Source organism: Salmo salar, chromosome 24 (assembly GCF_965601325.2).
Source record: "Salmo salar chromosome 24, fSalSal1, whole genome shotgun sequence".
NCBI lineage: Eukaryota > Metazoa > Chordata > Actinopteri > Salmoniformes > Salmonidae > Salmo > Salmo salar.
In genome coordinates, this window is record NC_138314.1 from 11,679,361 (window position 1) to 11,698,807 (window position 19,447).

At 40.8% G+C, this 19,447-nt stretch overlaps 1 protein-coding gene across 1 annotated transcript in view; it reads right to left on the bottom strand.

Moving 5' to 3' along the window:
• LOC106585121 (electrogenic sodium bicarbonate cotransporter 4) overlaps positions 1-18,525 on the bottom strand; it is a 34,083-nt gene extending 15,558 nt beyond the window's left edge. Inside the window, exons 1-14 of the mRNA XM_082968485.1 lie at positions 18,396-18,525; positions 17,795-17,955; positions 17,341-17,502; positions 16,982-17,062; positions 14,506-14,561; positions 12,817-12,974; positions 12,373-12,460; positions 11,873-12,027; positions 11,566-11,694; positions 4,278-4,452; positions 3,575-3,708; positions 2,842-3,022; positions 2,643-2,733; positions 1,900-1,964 (exon numbers count right to left, since the gene is read on the bottom strand). Of these exons, the coding sequence (XP_082824611.1) occupies positions 1,900-1,964; positions 2,643-2,733; positions 2,842-3,022; positions 3,575-3,708; positions 4,278-4,452; positions 11,566-11,694; positions 11,873-12,027; positions 12,373-12,460; positions 12,817-12,974; positions 14,506-14,561; positions 16,982-17,062; positions 17,341-17,502; positions 17,795-17,955; positions 18,396-18,475 (1,716 nt within the window). The 5' untranslated portion in view covers positions 18,476-18,525. The remainder of the gene's footprint in view (positions 1-1,899; positions 1,965-2,642; positions 2,734-2,841; positions 3,023-3,574; positions 3,709-4,277; positions 4,453-11,565; positions 11,695-11,872; positions 12,028-12,372; positions 12,461-12,816; positions 12,975-14,505; positions 14,562-16,981; positions 17,063-17,340; positions 17,503-17,794; positions 17,956-18,395) is intronic.
• Positions 18,526-19,447: the final 922 nt, after the last annotated feature.

The following is a 19,447-nucleotide window of genomic DNA, read 5'->3' on the forward strand; positions in this document are numbered from 1 at the left end:
TGGCAGATTCTTTTATGGAATATCTACATAGGCATATCTACATAGGCCCATTATCAGCAACCATCACTCCTGTGTTCCAATGGCATGTTGTGTTAGCTAATCCAAGTTTATCATTTTATAAGGCTAATTGATCATTAGAAAACCCTTTTGCAATTATGTTAGCACAGCTGAAAACTTTTGTTCTGATTAAAGAAGCAATAAAACTGGCCTTCTTTAGACTAGTTGAGTATCTGGAGCATCTGCATTTCTGGGTTCGATTACAGGCTCAAAATGGCCAGAAACAAAGACTTTCTTCTGAAACTGGTCAGTCTATTCCTGTTCTTAGAAATGAAGGCTATTCCATGAAAAATTGCCAAGAAACTGAAGATCTCGTAAAATGCTGTGTACTACTCCCTTCACAGAACAGCGCAAACTGGCTCTAACCAGAATAGAAAGAAGAGTGGGAGGCCCCGGTGCACAACTAAGCAAGAGGACAAGTACATTAGAGTGTCTAGTTTGAGACACAGACGCCTCACAAGTCCTCAACTGGCAGCATCATTAAATAGTACACGCAAAACACAGTCTCAACGTCAACAGTGAAGAGGCAACTCTGAGATGCTGGCCTTCTAGGCAGAGTTACAAAGAAAAAGCTATATCTCAGACTGGTGTCACGATTGTCGTCAGTAATGGAGGACCAAAACGCAGCAGGTATGTGTATGCTCATCGTGTGTATTTATTTACAAACTTAATGAACACCAAAACAACAAAACGAACACAGCAACAGCCTGGCAACAGCCTGGCAAGGCACAAGGCTAAACTCAGAACAATCTCCCACAATTAAACAGACAAACACACCCAACTAATATAGGACTTCCATTCAAAGGCAACACCACACAGCTGCCTTCAATTGGAAGTCCACCCCAATTAACTCTACATAGAAATAGACTACCTAGACTAAACATAGAATTACATAAACATAGATCATAAACCAAAAACCCGGAAATACTAAATCAAACGCCCTTTTACCAAAACACCACCCCGAACCACATAAAACAAATACCCTCTGCCACGTCCTGACCAAACTACAATAACAATTAACCCTTATACTGGCCAGGACGTGACAACTGGCCAATAAAAATAAAAGATTAAGATGGGCAAAAGAACACAGACACTGGACAGAGGAACTCTGCCTAGAAGGCCAGCATCCCGGAGTCGCCTCGTCACTGTTAACGTTGAGACTGGTATTTTGCGGGTACTATTTAATGAAGCTGCCAGTTGAGGACTTGTGAGGCGTCTGTTTGTCAAACTTGACACTCTAATGTAGATATTCCATTAAAAAAATATATAGTCATACAATAGTCATTTACAACATGAACAATGTCTACACTGTATTTCTGATCAGTTTTATGTTATTTTAATGGACATAAAAAGTGCTTTTCTTTCAAAAACAAGGACATTTCTAAGTGACCCCAAACTTTTGAACAGTAGTGTAAATATAGGGTAGATTTGTTGCCTTAAGGGGGAAGGTGTTACAGGTTTTGGTTTTCCATTTATATTTTGTTAGCACGTTAGCACGGTCGGCACACCGACGGGAGTCACCTCGTTAGTCAGAAGGTATTTCAGGTGATATTAGTTAGTCAGGTGATATTTAAGATCAGCTGGCCCAGTGCACAAGTTGGCTTGACAGATGTGGAGGGTTAACTCATTTCGTTGGCGTTTATCTGATCTTCCTTGTTTTTTGCTTTTCTCCACTTTTTGGTTTGCTTCCTGTCTTTAAGTTTGTTGTGGGTTTGAAATTTGTTTGCCTTTCTTGGGCAAATTTAGGGGCCTTGTGGTGGGTGTCTTAGGTCCCAGTTGCTGTTGCTAGTTGTTGTCGCTAGACATGACAAAGAAAAAATGTAAATTAAAAAAATCACTTACTCCAAAGAGACTAGAGGTGTTATCAGTTGGCACTGGCACTAAACCATTGAAGATCATTGAAGCCACTGTTTAATAAGTGAAAAGAAGGCAGACAGACGGAAAGAGGAGGGTTATGAATTAAAAATTGAGATGCAGAGAGTGAAAACAGTGAGAGGGGCAGAGTCAAAGGACAAGAGAAATGCAAAATGGAATACGAATTCATCGGGTTGACTTGGAAACCTTGAACAGAGAAAGTAACTAGTTGAAGCTCATGCATACAAAGTGTTACTCACTCGCATCAGACAGCAGCCATTTGTGAGTGCAGCAAAAACAAATATAAGACAAATCAGTTACATTATTCAAATATCTTATGTCAATTCTCATAACGATTTCCCAATGCAATGAACATCTCCAGAGAGGCATAAAGGTATAATACATCCTTATATTACCAAACCATACTATAATCTTTATGCCCCCAAATCCCTTAGGTAGCCAGGTCCTGTTTATACTCCTATCTGTTTGTGCTCTTGCCAACTCCATTTCTGTCAGTGTCAAGTCAAACTTTTGCCATGTTTGGCATGACAATTCCATAAGGAGTTGACATGAGAGCAGAAACAGATTGGCACCCAAGCTACTAGGCCCTGATTCCCCATTACTACCCTCTCCAACCATATGACAACCACTATGACCCCTGTTGGGAATTCTGGCTAACTTGATTGTTACTGTACTATAATGATATACTATACAGCCAAGGATGGACTCACTGGGGTCTGGGGCCAGGCACTCGCACTTGTAGGCAGTGACGTAGTCTGGCTTGAAGTCGGTGTTGATGGGATAGTACTTGAAAGAGCCCATCTGTAGCAGCACATTACATCAACAGTTAAGCGTGTGCCTGTGTGCGTGTGTGCCTAAGTATGAGCGTGACTGCGTCTGTGTGCGGCCGCGTGCCTGCGTGTGACTCACCATCTTCTTGATGGCGTCAGAGATGAAGATGAAGGAGATGAGGCTGGAGAAGCCCTCCTCTGTGAAGCGGGTCATGTACTTGATGATGTAGCTGGCGTCCGTGGCGACCAGGAGGAAGCACTGGATACAGGAGTGGATCCCTATCCACAGACGCAGTTCCATGTAGTCTATACCGTTGTTCCTTAGAAATAAGAACATTGATATAGGGCAGAAAGTGAAAGGTAAGACCGTCCTTTTATAAAGCTGGAACGGACACGCTCTCCAATATGGCATATCAAATCTCACCATTGTGCCTTTCATAGTATATCATGTCTGATGTGGGTGTTTGAATTGTCTTTCAAATCAAAGGGAGGAACCATATGTATAATGATATTATATACTGTATAGGCTACAGCAGGGGTGTTTTTTGGGGTGGGAGGTAGAACTCAATATATTTTATATTGACTAAACAAATTAAAACTGTGTAGAAATGATAATGGACCTATGTTCATACAGTTTCTTGACTGTCCAGCTCACTAATAGTCAATAAACATTCAGGGAGGATCGAAAATGTAAAAAACGATGGATAGAGGACAATGTTTTGAAAATTTTGACAGCAAGGAAATATTTTAAAAAATGGCAGTGCGGCATTCCAGACCTCGTGGAAGACTGAATGCGGCCACCAGGGCAAAATGAGTTCGACACCCCTTGGCTACAGTGTCTGACTTTGAAGTGGGGTTGAGCTCTCACTCACTTGCTGAATTCGAAGAGCAGTTTCTCGAAGATGAGGATGGGTCCAGTGGAGCTAAGGATGATGAGGGGCTGACCACTAAACATACAGAACACTGTTCCTGACAACGCTGTGCCCAGGAAACTCTCCATCACACCCTGATATATAGAGGAGAGAGAGAAGGGAGGGCAGGGGGAGAAACAGGGTAGGGGAGAGAGTAGGGAGAGAGCGATGGAGAGGGAAAATGAAGAGAGACAGACAGAGAGAAGTGGTTGTGAATGTGTTAGAGAAAGGCAGTATGAGCCTGCTATATTTCAATCTGACAGACAGTCTGCGAATCATCAGCAGCAGCCAGCCAGAGCACTTATCCTAAATGGTTTCGGTATGTGTTGAGCTGAACAAATGGATTTAGTGCAGTCACTGTTCCCATCCCTCACACACATATATCACCTAGAGTGAGTTAGCTACCATATCATTTTTTGGGGTCATGTTCCATACTAAAAACATTCTTTAGCAAATCACAGACTCATATTTTTTTTATTTGAATCAGTAAATTAACTAAATATAAATTCATTCAATGGTCATCAGCCCTAACTTGGGTTCCAGTCTGTTTGTGCTAACATTTCACTCATTTTACTCCTTAAATATGGCAAACGTATTGGCATATGATTACAAGGGGTAGAATGTTAACACAACAGTTCTGGATTTCAGGCTACATCAGCTCTACCTGATAGTTGTCTGTGGCATCCCCCAGCAGGCCTCCAAAGGTGATGGCATTGGTTATGCAGCCCAGGTAGATGAAGAGGACTGCAGAGATGGACTGGATGTGGAAGCCTTCGTAGAAGTCACTAGGAAACCAGGGCAGCTTTCTCTTGATGTCCAGGAACAGACCTCCACAGAACCTGACAAAAACACAGACACTCTGGTAACGATGCAGAACCTGACACAGCTACAAACACTGTGGTCTCCACATAACCTGCCACAGACACAGCCACAGACACAAACCCTCTGGTTATAATGCAGAACCTGCCACAGACACAGTCAATCAATCAAATATATTTTATAAAGCCCTTTATATATCAGCAATTGTCACAAAGTCCTTGTCACAGACACAAACACTTTGGTAATGATGGTGCACATACTCTGTTTAAAATGCATTATCCCCTGTTTTATGCATCACACGGACTCACTTCATTTCAGTGTGTCTGTCGTTTCACAGTGTGACAGGATGGGCCAATTGAACCGATGATGATTTAAAACTGTAATATCAGGCCGATGAGGAATGGAGACGAGATTATCTTGGCTACACTCTTAGATTTTGCTATCTAGAACCTAAAAGGGTTATTCGACTGTACCCGTCGGAAAACACTGAAGAACCCTTTTTGGTTCCAGGTACAACCCTTTCGGTTCCAGGTAGAACTCTTTTGGGTTCCATGTAGAACCCTTTCCACAGAGGGCTCTACATGGAACCAAAAAGGGTTCTGCCTGGAACCCCCAAAAAAATGTTTCTCCTATGGGGACAGCCGAAGAACCTCTTTGGAACCCTTTTTTCCAATAGTATATTACTGAACGCCTGACCAGGAGGGGTCCAACTCAAGGTGTCATAAAAAAAACAAAATGCACCCCCCCCCCCCATTTTCTATGTTCGTTTTCTATGTGTGGCCGAGTATGGTTTCCAATCAGAGGCAGGTGTCTGTCACGTTCTGACCTGTAAAGGTGTTATTTGTTAGTGTTTAGTTTGGTCAGGACGTGGCAGGGGGTATTTGTTTTATGTGGTTCAGGGTGGTTGTGTGTATGTGTCCATGTAGAGAGGGGTATTTGATTTATTAGTCCAGGGTTTTGGTTATTGTTCTATGTTAGTTTATTTCTATGTTCTGTCTAGTCATTTGTATTTCAATGTTTAGTTAATTGGTGTTGGGGCCTTCAGTTGGCGGCAGCTGTCTACCGTTGCCTCTCATTGAAGGTCCTATAATTAGGGGCGTGTTTGTATTGTGGATTGTGGGTAGTTGTATTCTGTTTTGTGTTCTTCACCTGACAGAACTGTTAGTGTCGTTTTCGTAATTGTATACGTGTTTCATTTTGTTTCACCTTCTTCAATATTAAAAAGAAGATGAGTATACACTTCCCTGTTGCGTCTTGGTCCTCCACACACGACACCCGTTAGTGTCTTTCGTTGTCTCTGATTAGAAGCCATACTTAGGCAGCTCTTTTTTCCTTTGGGTTTGTGGGTGGTTGTTTTCTGTTAGCCGTGTGCCTTACGGAACTGTTTCATCGTTTATTTTGTTTGAGTGTTCTCTCTAAATAAAGAAAGAAGATGAGCACTATACCCGCTGCGCCTTGGTCTGTCCCTTACGACGCTTATGACACATATATACATAATTAATTTAAAAAGTGACCTGGACGGCACAATAAAGTCAGGGACATAATTCCATTGTGGTCCCTACATTTGCTGCAGCATATGCAACAGTAATATAAGGGCTGAATGCACGTCTAATTTACACATCACCATCTGGCTTTCGGGGGTTACATAATTTTTTAACATACAGTAGCTACATCTATGGGCTTTTATGTTTTTCTGTCGTGCGTAATATGTGGTAGCCTATTTCATACGCTATGTATTGGATAATGGCACAATGATTTGGACTTGGGCTCATAAAATATATTTAATGTATGGCTCATCAGGCTCAGGTAGCATTAGATTTGAATGTTCATGCCAATCAAAGCTCTAATCAAATCCAGACGTATTAAAATATGAATATGCTTTATATGAATGACACTTCCGGTTTGGGCGGGAAATACCGGGTTACAGGGAGAAAAGTGATTATTCTTGGATTATTCTTGTAAAATACCAGGAAAATAGTCAACCCTAGTCTGTAGCTTATTCTTTAAATGTTTGGGGCTGCTGGTGAACCATGATGTGCATTGCAAGCATAATCAAAGTCACACAGAACTAGCGAACTTGCCAGAGTCTTTAGGTTCACCATAATAGGTTGTCTATAGGTTTCCATCCAATTGGCAACAGATTTCACATTTACATTTTAGTCATTTAGCAGAGGCTAAGGAGGAGGAGGATTATTTAAGATTATGTTTGAAGATACTGTTCAGATGTTTTTGGAAGCTGGTTCCACCATAGGGGTGCCAGGACAGAGAAGAGCTTGGACTAGGCTGAGCGGGAGCTGCCCTCTCGTACGGGTGGGAGGGCAAAGAGACCTGAGGTTCGCAGACGGAGTGCTCGGGTTGGGGTGTAGGGTTTGAGCATAGTCTGAAAGTAGGGAGGGACAGTTCATCTTGCTGTTCTGTAGGTCAGCACCATTGTATTGTAGTGGATGCTAGCTTCGACTGGAAGCCAGTGGAGTGTGCGGAGGAACGGGGTGACATGAGAGTTGCAGGGACAAACGGGTAGCCCAGCCAACAGTGAGTTTCAGTAGTCCAGACAAGAGAGGACAAGTGCCTGGATTAGGACCTGCTCCGCTTCCTGTGTGAGGTAGGGTCGCACTCTACGGCTGTTGTAGAGCATGAACCTGCAGGAGTGGGTCACCGCTTTGATGTTTGCAGAGAACGACAGGGTGTTGTCCAGAGAATTTCATGAAAATATTCTAAAATCAGCATAAAAATAATATGCACATTTCAGGGTTTCCTTTGGGAAAATTTGGCGTCAGACAACGTGATCAGCAAATTTTAATTTACCAGACATTTGAGAACTTTACCAGACATCCATATGCATTCAGATCCGACTTGGTGCAGCCAGTGCCATCCATCAATAAACGAGGGATATTGGTCAAATGAGCCACATTTAGGCTACATGTACTTACAAACCTCCTATAACAAATTACAAAAACATTCCTTGTGTTTCCATGAGTAGCATATGCAACATGTCAGAGGCAAATTTTTATATAGGCTGATGTGTCCAATGTAAGATATTAATCTTTAAAAAAAAATCTAGCCCATATAAAGGAAGAGAAGCTTAGGCCTAGCACCAGAGAAATAGAGATATGCCGGCAGCATGCTTTGACACCGACATACATTTCTTTAGGTGAGATGGCTACTGCATCTGCTATACAGATAGAGATGTACAGAAGGAGGCTAATTCGTATATTTTCTATCAGAATATTTTGTATAAAGATAAGCATTATATTTCTTTATTATAGTAGTAACTCTGGTATGTCTGACACAGTCTTCCTCACCTCAAGTTCAACTGTCGGAGTCAGTTGGAGCGCTGCTGCACACTGTCTTCATATCATAGGCTTGCAGTAGCTAAAGCTTAATAATAGCCACAACAAACCTTCACAAAAGTTTCTAAACTTGATTAGGGTAATATCAAATGTAAGTTAAGCCATTGTTTTTGGGAAAATAGGAGTAGGCTATTATATTGTGGCAAACACAGCATTACAGTTGCAACTTAATTTGGCCAAAGAAAATGCCTCAACAGAATGAAACAAAACACTTGCGAACTGATTTAAACCTTCACAAAAGTTTTGAACAGGCTATATTGCAGCAATTAGGCTACCAACAAAGGCAAGTGCCTACCATACCCAAGAAATGACAGACATAGGCTACTAATAACTTATCTTAAACTATATATGAGGCACACAATTAAAAAAGACAGATCAAATGTAATTTAGCCAATTAAAATGTTTAAACAGAATTAAACAAAACAGGTTTCGCATATTTAAAGAACTGGTTTCAATTAATATTCTGAACAAAAATATAAACACAACATATAAAGTGTTGGTCCAATGGTTCATGTGCTGAAATAAAATATCCCAGAAATGTTCCATATGCACAAAAAGCTTATTTCTCTCAAATTTTGTGCACAAATTTGTTTGCATCCCTATTAGTGAGCATTTCTCCTTTGCCAAGATAATCCATCCATCTGATAGGTGTGGCATATCAAGAAGCTAATTAAACAGCATGTTCACTACACAGGTGCACCTTGTGCTGGGGACAATAAAAGGTCACTCTAAAATGTGCAGTTTTACAACAGATGTCTCAAGTTTTGAGGGAGCGTGCAATTGGCATGCTGACTGCAGGAATGTCCACCAGAACTGTTGCCACATAATTGAATGATCATTTGTCTACCATAAACTGCCTTCTAACATTGTTTTAGAGAACTTGTCAGTATGTCCAACTGGCCTCACATCCGCAGATCACGTGTAACCACACCAGCGCAGGACCTCCACATCTGGCTTCTTCACCTGCGGGATCATCTGAGACCAGCCACCTGGACAGCTGATGAATTTGAGGAGTATTTATGTCTGTAATAAAGACCTTTTGTGGGGAAAAACTGTCTGGCTCCCAAGTGGGTGAGTCTATGCCCTCCCAGGCCCACCCATGGCTGCTCCCCTGCCCAGTCATGTGACATCCATAGATTACGGCCTAATTACTTTATTTAAATTGACTGATTTCCTTATATGAACTGTAACTCAGTAAAATCATTGAAATTGTTCCATGTTGCGTTTATATTTTTGTTTAGTAAATAGGCTTACAATAATAACAATGACATACAATGATAATAATAAAAAGGATAAAAAAATATTTATTATAAATAATTGTACGTTTTATTATTGAATCCTACCTAAATAAGGAGTTGTACAGTACCCTGCATTCTTCTCATCTTAGTCCACTACAATATTAAAACATATTATATTCCCCTCTTTTCACTATAAGCATACTCTTTTTCCTCTAACTTTGGTTTTACTTCAATGAAAAAGGCCTCCATCTTTGCAATCAACAGTGGCCTAGGCCAAGGCTCCTCTCTTGCTCTCTCTCTCTCCTCAGAAGCAGGCACATGTGCACGTAAGGCGTGAGAGAATGGTGCTGAAGAGCAAATTCGAGGTGTCGGCTATGATAGACAACCTCTCCTGGGCAATTTGGCCCGCCACAATGTTATTTATCAGCTTTTTATTTTTTATCAGCCAAATGCCACCAATTACCAGCTAAGGGAAACCCTGGAGCATTTTCCCATCAGACTTGTGTTTCCATCAAATTGACTTGTTGCAGATAAAAGTCTGAGTGTAAATACATAGTGCACATAAAATAAGACCCTCAATATTTATTGAAAGGAGCATCAACCTCATCACTGTGCACTTTCACCACCTTGTGAAGTTCATCATAATTGATTTAATCTGTAGCCTAATAAACTGCATGATTTCCCATGGCGTAGTGACATTTATCAGACACGTAGGCTACTTTACTCGCATTAAAAGGTTGGATGGAAACCTGGTTAATGTCAAGCCATTTTGAGGACGCTGGAATTATATTTTGGTCGATTGTGGACATGCCGACAGGAGACTTTTGAAGTAGCCTACTTGGATTAAAACATTGTGACTGGCTGTGTTTATGCCACATATAAAAAGACATACATTTTAAAAGTGAAATGATAAATATTTAGGCTATATTGAAGTGTTAGGTTCTAGGTGTGCGAGGAATAGCCGCTCGGATTGGAGAGGAGGCAGAGCATGCGTTAAGCTTTCCTGAATAATTGGGTCTGCTGGGAGTATATGTGGCCACATTATTATAGGACAACTTGGGAGAATGATGATGTGCAACAGACAGCATATTCGGCATCAGAAGTAAAAATACAGCCAGACTGGCCTGCTACTGTGTCTTTCTAGACCTTATAAACTGTTGAGTGGACCCACAACTGGTCTGTTATTCAAATTCCATTTTCACTGCAGCCTAGAGTAGGCTATAGAATGTTGTACTCACTTTTAAACAATAATGCAATTATTCATTGCATTGTGGTGTTGTAGGCTAGTCTAGGTAGAATAATTGAATTGTCCCTAAACAAGATCAATAGGGGAAATATTTTAGCTGTGTCATGTCTTCACTGTTCTTTCATGCGCAATGATGCACCTGGCCTCTCCACTGCCTATCAGCTACAGTGAGGGAAAAAAGTATTTGATCCCCTGCTGATTTTGTATGTTTGCCCACTGACAAAGAAAGGATCAGTCTATAATTTTAATGGTAGGTTTATTTGAACAGTGAGAGATAGAATAACAACAACAAAAAAATCCAGAAAAACGCATTGTCAAAAATTGTATAAATTGATTAGCATTTTAATGAGGGAAATAAGTATTTGACCCCTCTGCAAAACATGACTTAGTGCTTGGTGGCATAACCCTTGTTGGCAATCACAGAGGTCAGACGTTTCTTGTAGTTGGCCACCAGGTTTGCACACATCTCAGGAGGGATTTTGTCCCATTCCTCTTTGCAGATCTTCTCCAAGTCATTAAGGTTTCGAGGCTGCCATTTGGCAAATACTTTTCTCCCTCACTGTATTCCTATTTGTTCCTGTCGATTCATATAAAAAATTGATGCAGATTTTAATGTTTTTATTTGTGTTATGATTGCTAGTTGGCCTATTTCAGATCTGGACAAATATCCACCTACCACTATTGTCACTATGAATTTTGGATAGAGGGCAGGATAGACCGTTAGACTGTTAGAATATACTGACCTGTGGTATAGTAAAGATTTGCACACGGAAAAGCACAATGCATATGGGAAGTACCAAAACACCTTCCTTTCTATTGGGGAGGCGCATGCAAGCGGATGAGGAAATGTGTCTATGATGGAATAAATTATATAGTAAAACCTCCAAAGGAGCAAATGTAAACCAGGGAAAAACACACTACCCTCCCCTGTGCCCAATCGAAAAAAATACACAACCCTCCCCAAAGCAAAAAAAAAGGTTTGACAACCCTCCCCTATTTTGGACCCCCCCCCCCCCAGTAAATTGTGATCTGTCCCTAATCCATCCACTGGGTGAATGTTCCCAATGTGAATGAACAAGAGACAGGACGTTTTCACGCACATTTAGATGTCCCAATGTCTCTTTAAAGGCCAGCTCTAGTATCAGTTCCACTCAAGTACTCTACCTCATATCTCAATTCACTCAGTAGCATTTCCCTCTTATCCCAGTTCAGACCCAGTTCCTTTCATGTTATCATTCTTCCTATTCTCCTAAAGAACATGTAAACGGTGTCATTCCCAGTCCTCAACCAGTAGCCTACCTCCCAGTGTGTGCCAGCTCCTCTCCCAGTTCGTGAGCCACTGGCATCTCCTCATCCTCAGCGTGGCCTCCACTTCCTCCCGCCGTACCGTTCGGCTGACCCAGCTCATTCAGAGAGTACACTGACTTCCTGTAAACAGAGGGAATACACACAGGAAGAGAGGGAAGGGAAGTGTTGATGACAGAAATACTGAGAAGGACCTCATATCTGGGTCTTGGAGGTGACTTTTTTAAAGTGTGGGGAAATGATTAGGTAATGGAACTAACCTAGATTAAACTAGATTATAAAACCTAAATATGACTCCAACCTCTTGTCAGCCGTGGGCACCTTCTTAGGTGGCTCGATACGGATTTTGGGGTCCCACTCGCCGGGCGGCAGCACGATCACCTCATCCAAGAACTCATCTATACCTGCAATCAGATCCTCTCGATCTCTAGCCTTGTACGCCACATCACTAAAGAGCTGGGGGACAACGTATCTGATATTAGGACCTGTCTTGTCCCCTCATAAAGTAATGGGATGCCAACCCTGGGAACTATTCCTAACATATGACCGTGGTGGGACTCTGTTTAAAACACCTGTCTTTTATGGTGAAATAACAGTCCGTTGACTGTCTGACATTGAATGTTTTTTTCCCATGATAGTGACAGGAGAGGCTGACCGTTACCAACAGCAAACCATGGTGGCCTCATTACCAGTATGTGAAGTCCACACATTTTTGGCTGACTCAAGTTGCCTAGACAATCAAGCCTGTATTTCCATGTCATCTGCATTCAAGAACAAAAGGAAACATTGATAGACACTTACATCATCCACCATTAGAGTAGCTATGGCTCGACCGATCTGATTATAGGACTTGGCTTTTCCTGTGGGCCCCAACAGAATAAACAGGAACCTGTGGTAGTGTGGGGAAAAAGGTACCTCAACAACAGCTCACAAAATGTCAAAAGATGTGCTCGCTTGGGCATAAGAACAGACGCAAAGGAGAAAGTAAGGCAGCAATTATTTACAGTATGTGTGTTCAACTAAGGTTAGGTTAGCTAGTGTGGATAAAATAGACACCTCAAAAATGGTTTAGGGCTCAAAAAATACATTTGCATGGGTATAAGAACCGATACGGAAAAAAAGACGAGAGACAGAAAAAAAGAGGGAGAGAGCGAGAGAAACACACAGATAGACAGACAGAGAGGAGTAAGGGGTCATATGAATAGACATGGTAATGTATCATACAGGCAGGCAGACAGCCATTACCTGGTGGGCACAGGAACCTCTGTAAGTCCTCCCAGAGTGGTGGCCTGTGCCAGGCGGACAAAGGCTACAAAGGGTTTATCCAGGAAGTCCACCTCACCCACTAGCACATTTGATGCCTCAGCATCTCTAGGGATCTTTTTCATGAACTTATTCCTTAGCTATGGAGGGAGGGAGGGAGTCAAAAATAGTTGATACATCATGGCATATACTGTATGGTATGGACACTGGACTTCTTGTCAGCATAACTGACAAAACAAATCTGAGGTGAAATTGCAACATATTTTCAAGTTCAAGTCCTAGTTTTTTTATATACCCACATAAATATCACTATATGACACTAATAAATTATTCAAATATGACAGTGAAACCATACAATATGTGCATATAATAGATTTCTCCTTCTTGACATTGTCATTGTGTTCTAACAATGCCTTTAGGCTTCTATCTATCCACTCAATGATCTGTTTAAAAAACATAATTACATTTCACCTCACTACTCTTCTGGCAGCATATGTTTTTGCTGGATAACAAAACTGGTCTCTGAGCGTCAATTCGAATGAATGTAAAAGAAAAAAAATCAAAAGTCCAATGTAGCCTGGGACTTGAATGCGTGAAAGAAATGTGGCCAACGGTATCACTAGAACACTGGTACATGATTTACTGTATGTATGTATGTATGTATGTATGTATGTATGTATGTATGTATGTATGTATGTATGTATGTATGTATGTATGTATGTATGATGTATGTATGTATGTATGTATGCCCCTACGTGTAGTATAAACCACTCAACCATAGACTAAACAGTGAGGGCAGTTTAAAAACATTGGGATAGCCTGGAAGCCAATCTGTTTTTGCTTTATGCTAGCCAAATAGATGCAGAAACAGTCAAGTACCCAGCGATGTATTCATTCACATATCTACTGAGTTAAACCCGATGTATTTGTCCAGAACATTATCTCAAGACAATTATTTGGGCATAAAATTGTCAAAGAGGAATCTGTTTCAACCCAATGCTTAGCACAACACGCCTGACCCATCCTCCATCATTCACAGCATAATAACCCTGCTAACAATGGGATTCTCCTGGATTTAAAGAGAGACCGTCTGTCTCACTGGGTTTAAATTCTTCTTTTAAATCACCCTTAGAAAAGACTGAATTGTGAAGCAGCCTGCTCCCAACTGCTCTGTGACACCAACACTAAAACGAACCCAATCAAATATTTTATGAGAATTATAACAATGCTGACTCTCATCAGTCTCCCATGGCAACAGTGAAATACAACTGCAATACAAATCCTCTGCAGCATACAGCTGCTTGCCAAACTTAATTAAAATGTACATTTAAAATTCAGCACATTTACTGGTTAAATGGATATTGAAAATTCCGCTCAAACACATACTGTATGTATACACAAACTCAACACGTTTTGCCATTGCAAAAGAAGGAATATGAATTCCTACAAACACTCTGGTTGCAATTCAATCAAACATCGTTGCGGAAAACTTATATAATTTCTGCACAGAGGAAGTGCACATTTTAAGTAATGTCACTACCCTAAATTAACTTAGATTAGAAAACCTAAATTATATTATGACAATAATTCTGTAAAAACTGCAGTTTCGCTCTGCAAGGATGTTTGATTGAATTGAGCCTGTTGAGTTGTAATGTTGTATTAGTCGGTCACCTGGTCTGTGCTCAGAGTGTCTGCAATGTCATTCATACTCCTACTATGGGCATGACCTGTAAAGCAACACAATGCATGTGAACAATTGATCATATCAATGTTGAGGATATGGAGAGTGTTCTATGTATCAAAGACACATGTGAGTTTTTCTTCTTCAAATGAAATGAATTCATGACCTGAAGAGGATTAAATATTATCACTTCTCCTCAGGATTTTTTAACAAACAGATGCTGCTGAGTATGGCCGGGGGGGAGGCCAGGAGGGGTCAGTGCCCCCCTTTGGACTCTGAGATTTGTTCATTTTTTAACACCTGTAACTGCAATTTCCTGCAATCTAGAGCAACATATGTAAAAAAAAAAATTACAGCACCAGTCAAAAGTTTGGACACACTTACTCATTCAAGGGTTTTTCTTAATTTTTACTATTTTCTACATTGTAGAATAATAGTGAAGACATCAAAACTATGAAATAACACATATGGAATCATGTTGTAACCAAAAAAATGGTTAAACAAATCAAAATATCTGTTATATTTCAGATTCTTCAAAGTAGCCACACTTTGCCTTGATGACAGCTTTGCACACTCTTGGCATTCTCTCAACCAGCTTCACCTGGAATGCTTTTCCAAAGGTCTTGAAGGAGTTCCCACATATGCTGAGCACTTGTTGGCTGCATTTCCTTCACTCTGCGGTCTAACTCATCCCAAACCATATCAATTGGGTTAGGTCGGGTGATTGCGGCCAGGTGATCTGATGCAGCACTCTATCACTCTCCTTCTTGGTCAAAATGCCCTTACAAAGTCTTCAGGTGTGATTTGGGTCATTGTCCTGTTGAAAAACAAATGATAGTCCAACTAAGTGCAAACTAGATTGGATGACGTATTGCTGCAGAATGCTGTGGTAGCCATGCTGGTTAAGTGTGCCTTGAATTCTAAATAAATCACTGACAGTGTCACCAGCAAAGCACCCCCACACCATCACACCTCCTCCTCCATGCTTCACAGTGGGAATCACACATGCGGAGATCATCCTACTCCGCGTCTCACAAAGACACGGCGATTGGAACCAAATATCTCAAATTTGGACTCATAAGACCAAAGGACAGATTTCCACCGATCTAATGTCCATTGATCGTGTTTCTTGGCCCAAGCAAGTCTGTTCTTCTTATTGGTGTCCTTTAGTAGTGGTTTCTTTGCAGCAATTTGACCATGAAGGTCTGATTCACACAGTCTCCTCTGAACAGTTGATGTTGAGATTTGTCTGTTACTTGAACTCTGTGAAGCGTTTATTTGGGCTGCAATCTGAGGTGCAGTTATTCTAATGAACTTATGTGTCTTCCTTTCCTGTGGCGGTCCTCATGAGAGCCAGTTTCATCATAGCGCTTGATGTTTTTTCCGACTGCACTAGAAAAAACTGTTCTTGAAATTTTCCGCATTGACTGACCTTCATGTCTTAAAGTAATGATGGACTGTCGTTTCTCTTTGCTTATTTCAGCTGTTCTTGCCATAATATGGACTTGGTCTTTACCAAATAGGGCTATCTATTTGTGTGTTGTTGTGTTGTGACAATCCTACCTTGTCACAACACAACTGATTGGCTCAAACGCATTAAGGAAAGAAATTCCGCAAATTAACTTTTAACAAGGCACACCTGTTAATTGAAATGCATTCCAGGTGACTACTTCATGAAGCTGGTTAAGAGAAAGAATGCCAAGAGTGTGCAAAGCTGTCATCAAGGCAAAGGGTGGCTACTTTGAAGAATATAAAATATAACAGATATTTTGATTTGTTTAACATGTTCTTGGGTACTACTTGATTTCGTGTTATTTCATAGTTTTGATGTCTTCACTATTAATCTACAATGTAAAAAATAGTAAAAATAAAGAAAAACCCTTGAATGAGTAGGTGTGTCCAAACTTTTGACTGGTACTGTATATTTTTTACTTATTTTACATAGTGCGCAGCGCCTCTCTTACATTCTTTGGGGAGAACCCTGTAGTATTCTATATCGCTTCAAACACAAATCTAAAAAGAGAGCGGCAAATAATTTGGTATTTAAAGCTGCAATATGTCACTTTTTGGGTGACCGACCAAATTCACATAGAAATGTATGTTCTAGATCTGTCATTCTCATTGAAAGCAAGTTTCTATATGCTATATGCTTCCCATTCTTAAGTTTTGTTTTTGCATCTTTTACTTTTGGTTTAGTACACCAGCTTCAAACAGGTGAAAATACAATATTTTCTGTTATGGAAAATATATTTAATAGTGTTTAGATGGTACAATGATTCTCTACACTCTACTTGATTGTTTTGTCATATAAACTGAAATTAAGCAAACTATTAGAATTTTAGCAACTAGGAAATGGAGGAGCGATTTCTGCAGAGTGCATCTTTAAGAGCGATACAGGAAGAGAGCGTGAAAGAAAGAGAAGAAGAAACAGACAGGCTCTAGAGAGATGATGAGAGAGAGACTCACGCAGACGACCGTAGCCTCCTGATTTCATGCGGAGGTCCTCTGTGGAGCGGTTGAATGCGGCCGCTGCACCTGGACTACGAGCTGAGGAGGAAATTCAAGTAAGGAAGACAGGAGACTGTTTAAGGAGATAGACTATATGGGGATAAAGTTTATTTAATTCAATTGAATAAAACTGAAAGGACTGCATACATTTTTTGTTGTTGATCATTTGCAATTAAAGAAAGTGTAAGAAAGCCTGTGCAGTGGGCATAATATATATATATTTATGTGTATAAGTAGGCTACAAATGTAAAACATTGGAAGTACTATAATGTGTACAGGGATACCGATGGCCATTCTTGACCATAGAGCAGAGGGACACTCACGGGCACCACCGCCGCTGGCCTTGCCCATGTCAGCCAGAGAGCGGTGGATGGGCTTTTTGGTCTGGTGCCTGTGCTTCCTCAGGAGGACAAAGCTGATCTTCTCTCTCAGGTCAGGAGACAACATGCCCTCGTCTATCTGCCGCTCAATGATTTCATCTGCAGGAGAACGTTGTCTTAGTACTGTTTGTAGTATCACTCACAATCAACAGTTAATTTCCTTGTTGGTACCATAACGCCTTTCCTGTCAACTACTGGATGCTGCTAGCATCACTGAAATACACTGCACACACTAGGCTAACTGTTCTTAGAAGGGATAAAAACTCTGCTTGTCATTTGTGACAGAGACTTGAAATTGTTAACAGTACTATCTCAAAGCATTAGGTAAGAATCACACAACACTTATTTGGCATGCATTAGCGCTCTGTAAAGGGGAATTTGTGATGCTCACCAACTATCTGAGGCAGTGAGTATCCCTCCAGATCCAGCACCACAGTGCCGGTCTGTAGACAGGTCCTGAGCTCAAACAGACTGTGCAGGGACAGGGTGGACACATGGGGCTTGCTCCACCTCTCTCCTCCGTCCTCCACCTTCTCCTCAAACTTCACCCACCTGGACCCCAGTACAGGGACAGAAAGAGGGCATGAGTTGGAAGGGACAAATCACTCACGTCGAAACTGGTATGATGTAAACACTGACTGCTTGTCTTGGGAATGACACATGTTAACAATCAGACATTCATTCATCATGCATGCCATAATAAACATGAAATGCATGACAAAATTGGTGGGTTCTGGAATGACATCCGTCTATGCTAAAGGAATGGGATCATTTGATCTATGAAATGCATTTTTGGTATCACCATACGCACGTTAAAATATAAATGAGCCTACACTACAGGTGACTCAGAAGTTCATAGCTATAACTATAACATAGACCGTCAACTTCTTGGCATGAACTTGACAGACTTGATATCAAGGCTGGCTTTTACCATATGTTTCTATTACGTTTCTGTATGTCTGTGTGTGTGTAATCTATGGGTCAGAAGTCACCTAGCAGACTCTTTCCACTCCAGCTCATCTCCGTCCTGCTGCAGCGTGTCCATCTCAGTGAAGAGGGTGGGGTTGGGCATGTCATCATCCTCTCCCAGGATATAGCGGAGACGCTCCGCTGCAGGGGACACTGGGACAAACACACACACAACAGACATCATCACTGCTTGACAGACTCATATTTACTCTGGAGATTTTTTTACTTTTATGGATCTGAAATAGAAACATGCTTAATCTCTTCCCTGTGAGCCCACTTATTAAGGGGGGAGTTTCAAGCAATGGTGCAACAACAGATGGTGATGATTACATTTCCTAATATTTAAAAGGTCAAGCTGAATATTTGCATTTTTACTGGGTTGTTATAAATCCTCACAGACAGGGATGGATGGTAAACTGAAAAATGAAGCTGATCAATAGGATCAGCAAGTGTGAAAACTTGTCGTTCTGTCTTACCCTTCACTTCAATGGCAATGATCTGATCTTGAGCTTGACAGCATTTCTATCAATCCTACAGGAACATCTGTGACCAGAGGGCTTGATCTCTACCACGAGGTGTCAATGCTTAGGCGAACTCAGCGACCTGACATACAGTGCCTTCAGAAAGTATTCAAATACCCTTTACTTATTCCACATTTTGTTGAGTTACAGCCTGAATTAAAAATGGATTACATAGATTTTGTTCCTCACCCATCTACACACATTACCCCGTAATGAAATGTTAGCATATTTATTGAAAATGAAATACAGAAATATCTCATTTACGTAAGTGTTAGAGCCATTTCTATGTTAGAGACTTATTTGGGTTGATTTATGAAAGATCTAGAAATCTATTGAGAATGCATATTATTGTAGAGGAATGTCTGTAAACTGTTCATTATGTTAAATACCGTATGTATATTAGAAGCCTTTTATGGATGTTATTGTGACACCTGTAAGAATAGAGAATCAGGGGTTATGGGTAAAAATGGTGTCAGTAACTCATTAGGACAGGGTATTGCACTTGATGGAAGACACCTAGTAGAGCTATAGTTTTCTACTTATGTAGTAACTAA